General features: G+C 39.8%; 2 protein-coding genes across 2 annotated transcripts; one reads left to right on the top strand and one right to left on the bottom strand.

The window, feature by feature from the left end:
* Nucleotides 1-1148: 1148 nt before the first annotated feature.
* On the bottom strand, nt 1149-6338 carry LOC309492071 (myoglobin-like). Its single transcript, XM_082191084.1, has 4 exons — nt 6191-6338; nt 4214-4299; nt 3917-4136; nt 1149-1909 (listed from the first exon to the last, which is right to left on the bottom strand). Exons 1-4 carry the CDS (start codon nt 6278-6280, stop codon nt 1769-1771), a joined length of 537 nt encoding a protein of 178 aa, XP_082047210.1. The 5' UTR covers nt 6281-6338; the 3' UTR covers nt 1149-1768.
* Nucleotides 6339-8638: 2300 nt separating this feature from the next.
* LOC309492072 (uncharacterized protein) lies at nt 8639-14222 on the top strand. Its single transcript, XM_082191085.1, has 4 exons — nt 8639-8847; nt 9803-9875; nt 11325-11420; nt 14007-14222. Exons 1-4 carry the CDS (start codon nt 8834-8836, stop codon nt 14205-14207), a joined length of 384 nt encoding a protein of 127 aa, XP_082047211.1. The 5' UTR covers nt 8639-8833; the 3' UTR covers nt 14208-14222.
* The last annotated feature ends 645 nt before the right edge of the window (nt 14223-14867 follow it).

The following is a 14867-nucleotide window of genomic DNA, read 5'->3' as shown; positions in this document are numbered from 1 at the left end:
AGATGCTCCCTTTCAGCGGACCTCGGGAACAATGCTGGTATTGAGGAGGAGAGAGGCATCAAACCGGCGATCAGAGCTCAAACTCTTCATGCTCACGAGTTGCTCGGGGGACTTTCACTCAACTATCAACTTTGTCTCAAATTGTGTCTTCATTTCTATTGAGAAATAAACATTTGAGTCAATAATAGACATACATGAGTATAGAGCTACAACACTTCCGGCAACGTCGTCTTCAAACTTATTGCTATGCATCTGAGATATCAACTGAGAAATAACTGAGATATTAGAGCTCAAACTGATGCACTTTATGTTAGTCATATCAGTAACACTTTATTGTTACATATACTTACCATAGTAATAACAGTAAATAATGCATAATTACATGAAACTAACCCTCAACCTAATCCTACCCTTACCCTAAAATAAGTACGTGTAGTTAATTAATATTACTCAGTGCTTAAATATATAATTACACTGTAACAATGACACCTTAAAATAAAATGCAACCGTCATATGTGTGTGTGTGAGTGACTGTTGTCACGTCTAGTGTGACAACGAGTCAAACCCGCGGGGAGAGCTTCACACATGCTCATTACACGTCTCTCGGCTCAACGGTGAAGTAAAAGCCAGCGTTATCGCCCACAGGAAAACTCTGTGGCTTCAGTCACGTCCACAAACGTCCAGGAACGACATGGAAAACTGTGAGTGACCGTGAGCGTGTGAGTTTGAGCACGGTTACAGATTGACCCACGCTTTTCTGAGGATAAAGATTACTTAGAAAGACTGGTCAACAGAAAAACCAAAGGCTGAGATTTAGCACATGCCCTTAACAAAGTGTAGGGGTCACAATGTCATTAATAAATCCCATTCCAGACCCAGATCAGGCCAAAAGACTGACACACCAGATTAGAATAAACACATGTGCATAATCCTTATGATGCTCATTAACCATAAAACACCCCGACTTTAATCATATCCCAGACAGCAACACAGTGTCTGCCCACATCCGGCACGCGTGTTATCCACATGTATTGTACCGGATCTGGGCCGACACTATGTTGCTGTCTGGAAAGGCAGATATAATAATTCAAAAATAGTGTGAAAACTGTTTTTAATGCATAAATGACAAATAACGACACATGAATCAGTTTTTCAGCAGGTAAAAGCGATGTTTATTGATAAGTGTCGCATTACAAAAGCGAAGTCTTGAATATGATTTATTATGCAGGTTAATAGTAGTAAGACAAAGCAAGTGTAGAGAAACAAAATAGTTGCATGTTTATGATCCATATGGCCTTTAGAAATAAGAGAAGCGTCACTGGAATAAAATTTAGTTTTCAATAATAATATTTTCCCCCAAAATATATATATATTTATTTATTTATTTTTATGTGCAATCACTCACAATTTAGATAGTTTCAGGCTCCTCTTGAGACCCTAACACACCTAAAGTATGTAAAGCGCTTTGAGTGCCAAGGAAAGCGCTATATAAATGTAATGAATTATTACTATTATTATAAAGTCACTGTTAGTGTTATGATGACATCATCGGATCAGGTGACGTTCTAAACCTGACGTGATTGGCTCTGTTCTTTCTGAGGCACATTTACATACAATAACAAATAGAGTTGCAGTGTGTTTGGGTTCTAAACATGATTTGTTCTCTGGATGGGTTTTAATCTGATTAGCTGCATAGGAACTAGTGGCGATAACAAGCTGAGTGCTTTTAGCAAGATTTTCCTCGAGCCCGGCTTCCTTGAGGTTTTCTTTAACCGGCGAATCCGACCTCCTTATAGTAGCCGTCGATGTCACCGATGACGACGTCCATGACCTTCCGGAGCGCACTCTGGCCCGCGGGGTCGAGCCCGGCCTTCTCCTCCATCACCTTCACCAGCACCTCCGTGATCAGCTGAGAGAGAGAGAGAGAGAGAGAGAGAGAGAGAGACCGAACGAGAGTGGAGAGAGAGTTTAGAGAGAGAGAGACAGAAAGAGAGTAGAGAGAGAGAGACAGAAAGAGAGTGGAGAGAGAGACAGAAAGAGAGTGGAGAGAGAGACAGAGAGAGAGAGACCGAAAGAGAGTGGAGAGAGAGAGAGAGAGAGAGAGAGAGAGAGAGAGAGTGTAGAGAGAGAGAGACCGAGAGAGAGAGAGAGAGAGAGAGAGAGAGAACTTGAATTTCAAAATCCATTTATTACAAAATTTAAAACATTGTCCAGTCAATTAACACACGGTTAAATATAAAATCAGAACAGACAAGACACAATTATCTTAAAGGGGTGGTTCGGGATTTTTGACATCGGACCTCATTTTTAAGTCAGCCTGGTTGTTATTCATCAGTGGAGACATTTAAAAAAAAAAATTATCTAGTCCTTATATTTGGATAGTTAGCCGATGCTAGGCTAGCGCGAGTCAATGGTATATGTTAGCCAGCCATTAAAAACCGTTTTACCCACTCCACAGTGCACCAAACGCAAATCAATTATAACACTAGACTATCGATGTATATGTCCGTTGAGAGAATAATGTTAGAAATCAAACTTACCTTTTCATCACATTGCATTAGTTATAATTTGTTCCCTGTAATCATAAGCCTTGTCTACAGCAGCAGCGGAGTGATATTGATTACCTAGGCAACCGAGTGAGCCGGTACACAAGTGTATTTACCTGCCGCGACTTTGATATCGCTGAGGAATGCTAGCTAACGTTAGCTGGATGTAACGACTGTAGTGCGCTTCTGTTCTGTGTTTACTTTTTGCCGCATTACTAACCGGAGCAAAGTAAAATTCCGCAGCTGCTGAGAAACTAGTTCCTTTGGGATCATTGAGATGAAAGGTAAGTTTGATTTCTAACATTATTCTCTCAACGGACATTTGCATCGATAGTCTAGTGTTATAATTGATTTGCGTTTGGTGCACTGTGGAGTGGGTAAAACGGTTTTTAATGGCTGGCTAACATATACCATTGACTCGCGCTAGCCTAGCATCGGCTAACTATCCAAATATAAGGACTGGATAATTTTGAAAAAAAAATGTCTCCACTGATGAATAACAACCAGGCTGACTTAAAAATGAGGTCCGATGTCAAAAACCCCGAACCACCCCTTTAAGATGTTAATTATCTTAACATCAATAATCTCACACAAAGCCCCCGTATTGCACCAAACGTGATCAAAAGAAACAGATCATTCATGGCTTTAAAATATTGAAAATCAGTTACAATTCTAGATTTCACTGAATTGAAAAACTCATCTTGTTCAATTTTATGTTTCCTGGTATTATAAATGGCCAGTTTAGCTTGGCCCAGCAAACAGTTCAAAAGTTTGAAAGAGAGAGAGAGAGAGAGAGAGAGAGAGAGAGAGAGAGAGGAAGGTTGGCGATTCGTCTCACGAGAAACTATTTACGAGGGAAAGTGTGTGTGGTTCTAAGAATACACCAGATCCGTCAGCGGGCGAATGAAAGTCAGAAGGACTTCAGCACTTTGCGTTTTCAAGCATGGTGGATTGTGTCCAGAACTGATGTGTGCTGATTGTGTATTTTTAGTATGGTGATGCTAGCCTGGTAACATGCTAATGTCAATGGCATAATTTATTTTTATAAAATTAATGATCAGCATTCACAGTCGGTCACTTATGAGGGTTTTAGTTCAGTGCTAGTTTTACCTTTCTAAAAACTTTCTGCTCCAAAATATAATTGAATATTATAATATTAAAAATGTAATATTTTGTTTCATTTTCTTTCTGTTTTTGCAATGAAATATAGCTTTTTTTTACTTTAAAATGTAATTTGTTTTTTTTACTATATATATATATATTAAGGTAGGCTACTAGTTGTGTTAGGATGCTGTCTAGGCAGTGTTCACTAGTTCACTAGTTTCAAAAGATTAAGACCGTCAGTGTCCAGTGAAGATGTCCTGCGTTACCCTGAAGTTGTTGAGGGCGATCTTGTGTGTTTTGGCGTGTGTGTCGGCCAGTGGTTTGAGGAGGGCAGCGTGATCCCCTTTGGCCTTCAGGAGTTCCCCCAGTTTCTTCAGGACGGTCGCCCCGTGGGCCGCCACCGCCTTGTTCCCCGCCAGATCCGCCTGAGAGATGCCCACAAACTTTGGGAAGAGCTTCAGTGTGTCCGGATACTCCTTAAACAAGCTGAAGAGAGAGAGAGAACATTAGCCAGACCCGGGGAGAACACACGTTCAGATGTGTGTGTGGAGTCAGGAACTAACCGGGTCAGAACCTCCCCCCCGTGACCCGTGTAATCGGCCTCCACGGCTCCCCAGCACTTCAGGACCAGCTCATGATCGGACATCGTCTGTGCAAGACAAGACAAGTTAGACACACACACACACACACACACACACACACCTGTCCTGAAGAACCATCCCAAGCGCAACACATCTCAGGCGTTTGGATCATAGAGCGCATGTTGAAGTGTGTGTGTGTGCCAGTCAGAGGAGCACATGCCGAAGGTTCACGCTTAGCTGAAAGAATATTGTGTGTGCATTGCATTATTTCTTGAGTTTGAGTTTATTTGACATAAAAGTTGCAATGCAACCTTGAAACCATCCACACACACACAAAAGAAGCATCACAACAAAACAAACACATATATATCCATGTCTAAGCCATCCTAAAGCGACCTCTTCACTCGTATATGGGGAGGTTATGGGGTATTGTGCGTGTATGAGTGTTTTTAGAGACTGTCTGTTTGACATTAGCCTCTTAAAATAGGTTCACTGTGCGTCACCAGACGGACAATACAATTTTGGACGGACCTAATTCAGATTTTATCAAAAAGTTTGAAATCTTGAGATTTGATTTTTGAGATCCTTCTATATATTGTTTTTGGTCACAGCTTTATTTTATTGTCTCATATATATATATATATATATATATATATATTTTTTTTTTTGTCTTATGATTATGGGCAGATCTTGGGCTTTGTTGTAAATTGTTACACACATAAAATGTTTAATAAATAAAGAATAAAAAAAAAAAAGAAGTAAATTTTAGTCAACATTTTGCACATTTTGTCTGCATTCGGCTTGTCTAATTGTTTGCATTGATCAAGGTAAACTGTTACTGTACATCTGAACGCCTGTAGTGATGTGAAACACTGAAGATCCATCATCTCAGTTTAGAAGATAATAAATCAGCGGCTTTTAACTCTTTCACTACTCTTTTCTTTCTTTCTTTCTTTCTTTCTCAAACAAATTCTGCTCTTTCAAATTCAATTTGGATTTTTTTCTGTGCGTGTTTTTCCTTCCATCGCAGACGTTTTCCCTTCTTCTGCAGGGACATTTTTACTGAATTTTTAATTTTAAGTTTTCACTTTCCCAACAAACTCTGTCACAAACTATAATTTTACTTTTGAGTTTAATCTTAACTTTGTTATTTTAAGTTTTATTTGACTATTTTATCCTGTCTCAATGAATTCTGCTTAAAAACTACAATTCAACTTTTAAGTTTAACTTAAATGTACCCTTCTCAAACTAATTCTGCTATTTGAATTCAATTTGGACTTCTATGTGCATTTTTATTTCATTGCAAAAGTTTTCCTTTTGTAAAATATAAACTTCTGCATTAAAATTTTACTCAATCTTTTTTTTTTTTTTTTTCTCATAAAATTCTGTAACAAACTAAAATGGTACTTTTGAGTTTAATTTAAACTAAAACTTAGTTTTAACTAATCCTGTCTCAATGAATTCTACTTAAAAACTAGAGTTTCTAAGTTTAACTTACATTTACTCTTCTCAAACAAATTCTGCTATTTTAATTCAATTTGGACTTTGATGTGCAATTTTCTTTCATCTTTTGTAAAATAAAAACTTCTGCGTTGAAATTATGTAATTTTTACTTTTAATAATTGTTTTACTAGTTTTCACTTTCTCATTAAATTCTTTAACAAACTATAATTTTACTTTTGAATTTTATTTAAAGTTTTATTTTACATTGTCTCAATGAATTCTGCTTCAAAGCTAAAAATTGTAAGCTTAATTTTAACTTTTTAAATTATAGTTTACCCTCTCAATCAAATTCTACTACAAAAGAATTTTAAAAAGTAGTATTATAATTTGAAATATCACGAGTAGACTTAATTTTGTTGCTTTTCAAAGCATTTTAAGTGTTAAAATAATGAAAAATGTAGTCATTTACATCCTAACTTTTGCTCAAAACATTATAAAGTCCAGTCAAGCTCTTACCGATATCAGCGTCCGCTTCTGAAGAGTGTGTGACTGGTTGTGTTTGGAAAACTCCCCAAATAAGCTCAGATTATCAGTTTTGCCCCACATTTACCTTTTATACTGCATCTTTGTGACATCACCACCCTCACCTGTCAATCACACTGTCCCTCTCCTTGTCTTGAAATGTTAAACACACCCCTCTAATTTCCCCACCAGAAAACACACACACACTCTCCCTCTCTCTTTCACACACACACACTCTCCCTCTCTCTCACACACACACACACACACACACACACACACACACACACACACACACACACACACACACACATTCACTCTCTCTCACACACAGTCTCTGCAACATTGGCTCTGCAACAGAAGCCGTTTGAGATGCTCTGATTCCGTCAGTGGAACACACACACATGCTCACCTGTGCAACACACTACAGTCACTTTAAAAAGTAATTCTGGGATCATGAAGATAGTTGTTCCCTCAGTTCTTGTACAGCATCATCACTGAGCTCATGTTGTGGAGGAGCAGAAGAAGAAGCCTGAGGGGTTGATTGGGGCTTTATGTGTGTCTGGCTCAGGGAAAACAAAACAATGACCGGCACGTGTGCAAACAAACACAGGAAAACAGCACTTAACCTCAAGCTTTTTATATATCAAATCTGAACAATAAAGCAATAAACGCAGGCGCAGCACAACACCATCGACATTGTCCATATCTGTCCTAGCACTCATTCTCTCTTCAGCAGTCACCAGACAGGTGTATTAATAGCATTTGTAGGGTCGTAGAGAGTGTGAGCCTGTGTGTGTGTGTGTGTGTGTGTGTGTGTGTGTGTGTGTGTGTGTGTGTGTGTGTGTTTGGATAAGGGAAAAGCCTTTCCCCTCCATTCAGACCAGTTCAAAGACGGGTCAAGATCAGAAGCCACTGCCAAAATCTGACATAAATGACGAGCTAAACACATTAGCATTAACTCTGAACTTCGGACCCTTTCATGAGGTAAAGATTTTTGTTGTGGAAAAATCACCAAAAGCAAACCAGAGAAAGAATATGTGCTCCACTATGAGACAGTCTTCGGCAACTCTCACACCTTTCATTAGTCCGACAGGGAGATTTCATGATAATGACTCTTGTGTTAAACTGACAGACCACTCAATGTTGCTGGACTACAGTGTTTATGACTGGATTGTAGCGCCATCTCGAGGATGAAACCGTTGATGTGCTTCACAAGACGTCAGTTTGTGTGTTTAGTGATGCACCTCTACAAGGATAATCAGGGCAGGGGGCTTCGCTCATGATCGATTCAAATATTCAAAATTTGGCCGGAAATTGTTGCGTGAGAAACACAGTCTTATTTTGCACGCAGATGCTGGTCAGCTCAACCAAAAACCTTTGAAAGCTAAACACATTTAGTTTTTTGAAAAATGTTTGACTTTTTTTGGCTTTTAGTCTGAATATGTACTGTTATTTATAAGATAGTGTGCTCCAAAAACAATGGCAAAATTCACATTTAGAGGATATAAGCGTTCAAAACGTACAGACTCTCACTTCCGCCAATATGGATCAATGATTTTGATGACGTCACTCTGCACTTCAGCTTCTCATAAGATTTTCTGTCCAATCAAATGCTCTATACTATAGAATCTAAAGCCCCGCCCCCTACATTATACATATAGATGCTGAAGCTGCAGCTGAAATCAGTCACTTGTTCACACATTTGCTATTTCTGCATGATGAATGGCAAGTAGTGCACTTTATATGGGATGGGGAACGATTCAGACATTTAAAGAACGATTAAATATGCTTTCCATTGAGGCGAATGAAGTTTGGTTTCACATTAGTGTCAATCGAACCGCCGCAGCTCCGGTCCTGAGACACGATACACAGAGCAGATCATATGATCGAGTCGCCGCAGACTAGAAAATTTATCAGACTATAATTTGAATTCAACACAGAATGCTGTATTTCAAAGCAACATGGAGGAGATTAGAAGGAGAAATGGTTAGAGATCAGGAGGAAACTGCGGCTTTATCAAGCTCAATGGCTCTGAGCTGTGATATAAACTAAACGCTATTGGCTAATTTAAAAAATAAAAGGGGTGGGGCTGTTTGACATGTCTGTCTTCCTGTTTCAGTGGAAATTATATCAACACATTTGTAGTAAGGCACTTCAGTGGGCCTTTAAATAAACTTTTTGCGTTTTCTTACAGAATAAAGGTCGTTTGTAAACTCTCCAAAAACATTCATCCAAATTAACTCCATAATATGCCATGTGTAATAAAATATTTTCGCCAAAAATATTTTCGGATATATAAAATGTAAATAATGAATCATGATATTTTCAAAATGTCATTTATATATAAAAATATAAATAATAACAAGCATATGTTATTAGTCGTTTATTTGTCAGGACTTTTATTTTGGCGGGTCGTGCAGTGAAAGTGACCGTTCATCGACTCTAGTTATTCCAGCTTCACTGTCGAGTGGCCATTTTTCTGTGTCCGGATCCCGGTTCCGCTCGTTTCTCTCCTAAAACCGCTTTTAACACCGAACAATAACGGATATCACCGGCAAACGAGTCTCGAACATTAACTGCACTCGTCGCGGGGAAGAAAACGGCAGATAAAGCGGGAGTTTCCGTGTGTTGTCCATCATGAATCCTGAATAGTAAGTTTGTGTGAAGAAAAAAAAAAGCGCTGATGACACATCAAACACATGAACGCGCACTCGTCACCTGCTTTATTAATATTTACAGAAACCATGGCAGTGTTAACTAAACAAAATATTAAAGTGAACTAAATGCTGACTTTATATATCAGGATTAATTTGTTTTGTATCACAACTACGCTCTTGTTCAAGCAGATCAAACAACCGGGAGCCGTTTCGATTTGGTTTAAAAAATATTATTATAAATAAATATGTTTATAGCTAGATATGTATAGTAATACTTGTAATAATGATGCATAACATAACTGTCGGGCTGTTTCCGACACACTCGAGTGCCACGTCGTTAGGAAACCGATAAGTAAAGAATGAAACTGAAGAAATGATCTACGTAATGACACGTCAGATCATGTTAATAATGAAATAAATCATCCTCGGGCTGATCAAACTACTGTCAGGAAGTGGATCATGAAATGTGATCTCGGGCCTGAACTTACTGACAGTGTGACATGTTGAGTTTTGTTGTAGGGGCTGATGGGTAATTAAATCACCTGTTACCACACCACTGTCAGAGTCTGTGGGTTTACCATGGTAAAGTGATGGTAATACAATGAAATTGAAGAATGTGACTCTGGAAACCTGTCCAGATCATAATTTACATCGAAATCAGAAGTTTTGCTTCATGACGTTATTTCCGCACCGTTTTCTTGTGATTATTTGTGGGTAGAGATGAGGTATTCCTCTTTTTATCTCCATTATTTCCCTCGTCAGATTCATTTAACACATGTGTAATGTTGAGACATGATGACACACACACACACACACACATGTTGCGTAACGTAACTCCCAGCTCCACGTCACACATGACAACTGACCAGAAGTGATTACTGATAGATGTTATAATCTGAATCCTCTCTCTCTCTCTCTCTCTCTCTCTCTCTCTCTCTCTCTCTCTCAGCGATTACCTGTTCAAACTCCTGCTGATCGGAGACTCGGGCGTCGGGAAGTCCTGCCTTCTGCTGCGTTTCGCTGTGAGTTATTAGCCTGCCATCAAGATACTGCTCACACACACACAGATAGTGGCTCTTATTGCACCGGTGATTTGACTGTCAAAGAGCTTGATGATAAAGGTGAAGGGTGCATGTCTTCGGCCTGACTGGGTCGGGAGGGGCGGCACTTCCAGTTTACCTGGTTTATTTGTTCAAATCCATTCAATAGCTGTGTTTCCACCCACCATGTTTATGCGCATTTTGGGATGGAAACTCCTAGATACACATAAAGGTTTTTTTTTCCTTTTTTTTCTTTTGTATCCGATAATAAGACACGAACTGCGATGGAAACACATTTGCTGAATAAATCCCTCAATGCACAACAAACTTGCGTGACTTTGCCTCAAAAGAGGCTGTGATTGGATGACTGGACTAATCAGAGGACCAATCGCATCACAGCATCTCAGATGTTGATGGCTCTGAGTCGAAGTCTGTGATCAGAATGATTTGGTTTAATTCCTCCAGAAGCGACTCACATGATTGTTCACAGACTCCAGCATCTGAACGCCAGAGAACATGACAGAGTTTATTAAAAGAGCCACAGTTTCTTTCACGATTTCAGCAACTTCCATTTTTATAAGGGATGGAACGATTTGAACATTTTGTCCGATACCGATAACCAATCATTTATATTTGATAAACTGATATATTAGCAGATAAATCTAAATCCAAATTTTTCTGTACATTTTGAGAGCCTTATCATGTTCAGTGGCCGATATGACAGACTTGCGCTGCACATGTTGCTCTTTACTGTATTTTCCTTTTTTGAAGTGATTCCAATCATATTTCAAGCAATATTAAACCCTCATGTTGAACAGTGCGTCTCTCAAGCGTCTCAGCTGAAGGACATAATACATTAATTATCCTAATTTTCGTATCAGGCTGATAACGATAACATTATAAATGAACACATCTGCCGATAGCGATATGGTGGCCAATATATCGTGCATCCCTAATGTTTATTACAGATATTGTGTGCCAGTTTCCCAGGAAGTGATGATTTTGTTCTCTTGAATACAAGATGGAAACAATGCTTTATTATCAAATGTTTATGCAATATTCCATTTTAATTTTGCAACTTTGAATGGAAACAGCTGGTGTGAGAGAAACCTTGAGTTGTGTTGTTGAGTGTGCTTTTAAATGTAACATTTCATTTAATATCCAGCAATATTATTGATCTGCCTGCATTGACAACATTATGAGCTGGACGATGACATCACGGTTTACTCAAGAGCGGCTGTATATTAACTAAATTAATAACTTTTCTACAACAAACATGAACCGTCACTGAACTTACTTAAGCTGGACTGTGACGCTATTTTCTTCTAGAAACAAACTATTATTTTGCTGTTATCTCTGTAAAGCTGCTTTGAAACTGAATCTGTATTGTTTAAAGCGCTGTATAGATAAAGGTGTCTTGACTCTCCTCAGGATGACACGTACACGGAGAGCTACATCAGCACAATCGGGGTGGACTTCAAGATCCGGACGATAGAACTGGACGGGAAGACCATCAAACTACAGATCGTAAGAGCTCACTATAACGGCTCACACACACTCGCCGCCTCTCGTTACACAAGCTTGACTTCATGAGTTCGTAACGCAACGCAAGCACACGTCACATTCCCAGCATGCACATCACACTAGCCCCGTTTACATGCACACTTTTTTGCTATTCTGATTGAGATCGTTCTGATTGACGGATTCCGGTTGACTGTTTACATGGGATGTTATCTAAACCGATCTGGTGTTTACATGTGCTGACGCTTTCAATCCAAATCATTTTGTGACATGCGCACACAGCTTGTCTGCCGGATCTGGAAGCTCATTATTTCCCACGTTTTCAATCCTGTCAAGATGGTGCATCACTTAATCGTTGCGTTAGTTGTAGGCATTAACCGCGTTTCGAGCCATAAACGGGCCCTGCCAGGCTAACCGTGCCCAAAATCTGCTGCGTTTCCACTGTCGGGTCAGAAGCTCCACAGCGCTTCACTAAAACACGCCCGTAACACGCCTCTCTGGAACAACGTCACACAAACCCATCATTTCACCAACAAAATGGACGTTTTATCAGAAAACTGATCAGAAAGAAATCACTGGAAACAGCGTGATCGCAAAACAAGAGCGACCGTTTTCTGGCATTTTTAATTGAATATTTAAAGCCCAAGAATAGATGTTTTACCACAGGTTTACAATAAAAAGCGATACATTGATCATAATGAATTAATTTGTGTCAAAATTGCACATTAGTCACACAGAAATAAAGTGGTTTACCGTTTATGACGTTTGTGAACGTTCACAAAAAGAAAGAGGACACGCACCTTATTCAGTCGCGTCTGTTTCTGTTTATTTGGTAGCCTATAGTTACAGGACATATTTACATCACATTTAGAAAGAATGATAATTTCTACAAATATGCCACCAAAAATATGACCTGAGGAGCTTTAGCACTCTCTCCCAGAAGGATACAGATTTTCAGTCAAAGAAAAAGAGGATAGTCCGAGACATAGGCTACTGACAGATCAAATAAAAACAGGATTATGATAACTTATATGATTTGTCTGATTTCTTCAAGCGTTCATATTTACCATGTTTACTGTGGTAATGGTTAGCGTTAGTGATGCTCCGATTGATCGGCCGCCGATCATGATCGGCCGATATTGGCAAAAAATAGCTTGATCGGCAACCCCCAAAAGCGCCGATCAAAAAAGCCGATCACGTGACGTAAATAACTCGCGCAACTTTTCCGCATGCGCTGCAACACAACAGCAGAGCAGAGCTTGCTTAACAGTGGCAAAATTAGTTCTCCTATGACGGCAATTCAATGGCAATTATAAACGAGCGCACAACTGATGCTGGCGCGCGCGGTAAATGACATCCGCGAGAGGATAACAGATCTACGCGCGAGGAAACGGGAACTCGCGAGCTCATTCAAACCCTGCGCGGGCGCATGACATCTCTGCCCTCGCGAGCGCGCATGATCATTCCCCACACTCTCGCGCTTGATCTCCTCTCGCCTGCTGATTTTGCTCGCTCGAACACTTTTATTTTTGGCAGTCGAGGGGCGGGACTTACTGTTTTAATAACCTCAAATGTCATTGTCATTATTTTATTTTTTGGATCTGATGTAGTTAGTTCCTCAACTACATCCATTGTAGTCTGCCTGACCCCTCTTTGTTTTGAAAAATTATACTGTGCCTTATTTGGAAAAGGTGGCCTACAGTAGCCTTATGTTATCTTGTTTTCTAACTACAATTAAATAAATATTGGTGGTTCTTCAAGATTTTCTTGACTCTAGCATATTTCCATTCTGTGATCGGCAGTGATCGGCAATCGGCAGATCATGATTTTGGTGATCGGTAATCGGTGATCGGCCCCAAAAATGCTGATCGGAGCATCACTAGTTAGCGTGCATAGTTTTTTGCATCGGGTATAAATATTATTATACGGTGATCAGAATCCACATCGGATCACAAACAGAAGGCATTATGTTAGCTGACAGAATTATCTGGCGCAAAACCAGGCATGCGCAGAAAGACGTTCACTCAAAGTAATCGGATCAGATCGTTTACATGGTGTAATCTTTCGTTTGATCGGTTCATGAAAAGGTTTATTCCACCCCCTTCAATCCGACTGAAATTTCAATCGGTTTGAGCATTTCTATTCTGATTGAGGTGTTGACATGGAGCATTTTCATTCTGATTGGACTTTTAAACTGGTTATAATCGGAATACAATGCTACATGTAAACGGGGCTAGTGACACACATTTGAGTTTCAGCACTGCCGTAAGACTCGTTAATTACACCAGCTTGAGATGTTTTAATGGTTTCGTAAGAGTCTCTTCTGCATTTATTTAATCAGAAATAGTCAAAACAGTGAAATATTAGTATAATTTGAAATAAGTTTTCTATGTGAATAAATGGTTAAAGTGTAATTTATTCCTGTGATCAAAGCTGAATTTTCAGCATCATTACTCCAGTCTTCAGTGTCACATGATCCTTCAGAAATCATCTAATATGAGGATTTCTGATTATTGTCAGTGTTGAACACAGTTGTGCTGCTTGATATGTGTGTGTGTTTGCTGAACGTGTGTGTGTTTGTTGTGTTAACAGTGGGACACCGCGGGTCAGGAGCGATTCCGCACCATCACGTCCAGCTACTACAGAGGAGCTCACGGGATCATCGTCGTTTACGACGTCACGGATCAGGTGACCAAACAGTCCTGGAGTATGAGAGTTTCTGAAGCGTGTCTGTGTGTGTATGTGAGTGTTTCTGTGTGTGTGAGCGTTTCTGAAGCGTTTCTGTGTGTGTGAGCGTTTCTGAAGCGTGTGTGTGTGTGTGTGTGTTAGTGTTTCTGTGTGTGTGAGCGTTTTTGTGTGTCTGAGTGTTTCTGAAGCGTTTCTGTGTGTGTGTGTGTGAGCGTTTCTGAAGCGCGTGTGTGTGTGAGCGTTTCTGAAGCGTTTCTGTGTGTGTTAGCGTTTTTGTGTGTCTGAGTGTTTCTGTGTGTGTGTGTGTGTGAGAGCGTTTCTGAAGCGCGTGTGTGTGTGTGTGAGCGTTTCTGTGTGTGCGCGAGTGTTTGTATGTCTGAGTGTTTCTGAAGCGTTTCTGTGTGTGTGTGAGCGTTTCTGAAGCGCGTCTGTGTGTGTATGTGAGTGTTTCTGTGTGTGTGTGTGTGTGTGTGTGTGTGTGTGTGAGAGCGTTTCTGAAGCGTTTCTGTGTGTGTGTGTGTGTGTGTGTGTGTGTGTGTGTGAAAGTTTCAGTGTGTGTGAGTGTTTGTGTGTCTGAGTGTTTCTGAAGCGTGTGTGTGTGTGTGTGTGTGTGTGTGTGTGTGTGTGTGTGTGTGTGTGTGTGTGTGTGTGTGTGTGTGTGTGTGTGTGAAGTTTCAGTGTGTGTGAGTGTTTGTGTGTCTGAGTGTTTCTGAAGTGTGTGTGTGTGAGAGCGTTTCTGAAGCGTTTCTGAAGCGTTTCTGTGTG

This window comes from Leuciscus leuciscus, assembly GCF_965113295.1.
Source record: "Leuciscus leuciscus genome assembly, contig: HAP1_SCAFFOLD_917, whole genome shotgun sequence".
NCBI lineage: Eukaryota > Metazoa > Chordata > Actinopteri > Cypriniformes > Leuciscidae > Leuciscus > Leuciscus leuciscus.
Note: the sequence above shows the minus strand (reverse complement) of the source record. Positions and strands in the feature narration are given on the sequence as shown.

Excerpts from the sequence above, each read along its gene's own strand:
- LOC309492071 (XM_082191084.1), bottom strand. The coding sequence starts at position 6,280 with ATGTGGGGCAAAACTGATAATCTGAGCTTATTTGGGGAGTTTTCCAAA. Across the intron at positions 4,300-6,190 it reads AGAAGCGGACGCTGATATCG|ACGATGTCCGATCATGAGCT; the intron begins GTAAGAGCTTGA and ends TGTCTTGCACAG. Across the intron at positions 1,910-3,916 it reads TCGCCCTCAACAACTTCAGG|CTGATCACGGAGGTGCTGGT; the intron begins GTAACGCAGGAC and ends TCTCTCTCTCAG.
- LOC309492072 (XM_082191085.1), top strand. Across the intron at positions 9,876-11,324 it reads GCCTTCTGCTGCGTTTCGCT|GATGACACGTACACGGAGAG; the intron begins GTGAGTTATTAG and ends GACTCTCCTCAG. Across the intron at positions 11,421-14,006 it reads AGACCATCAAACTACAGATC|TGGGACACCGCGGGTCAGGA; the intron begins GTAAGAGCTCAC and ends TTGTGTTAACAG.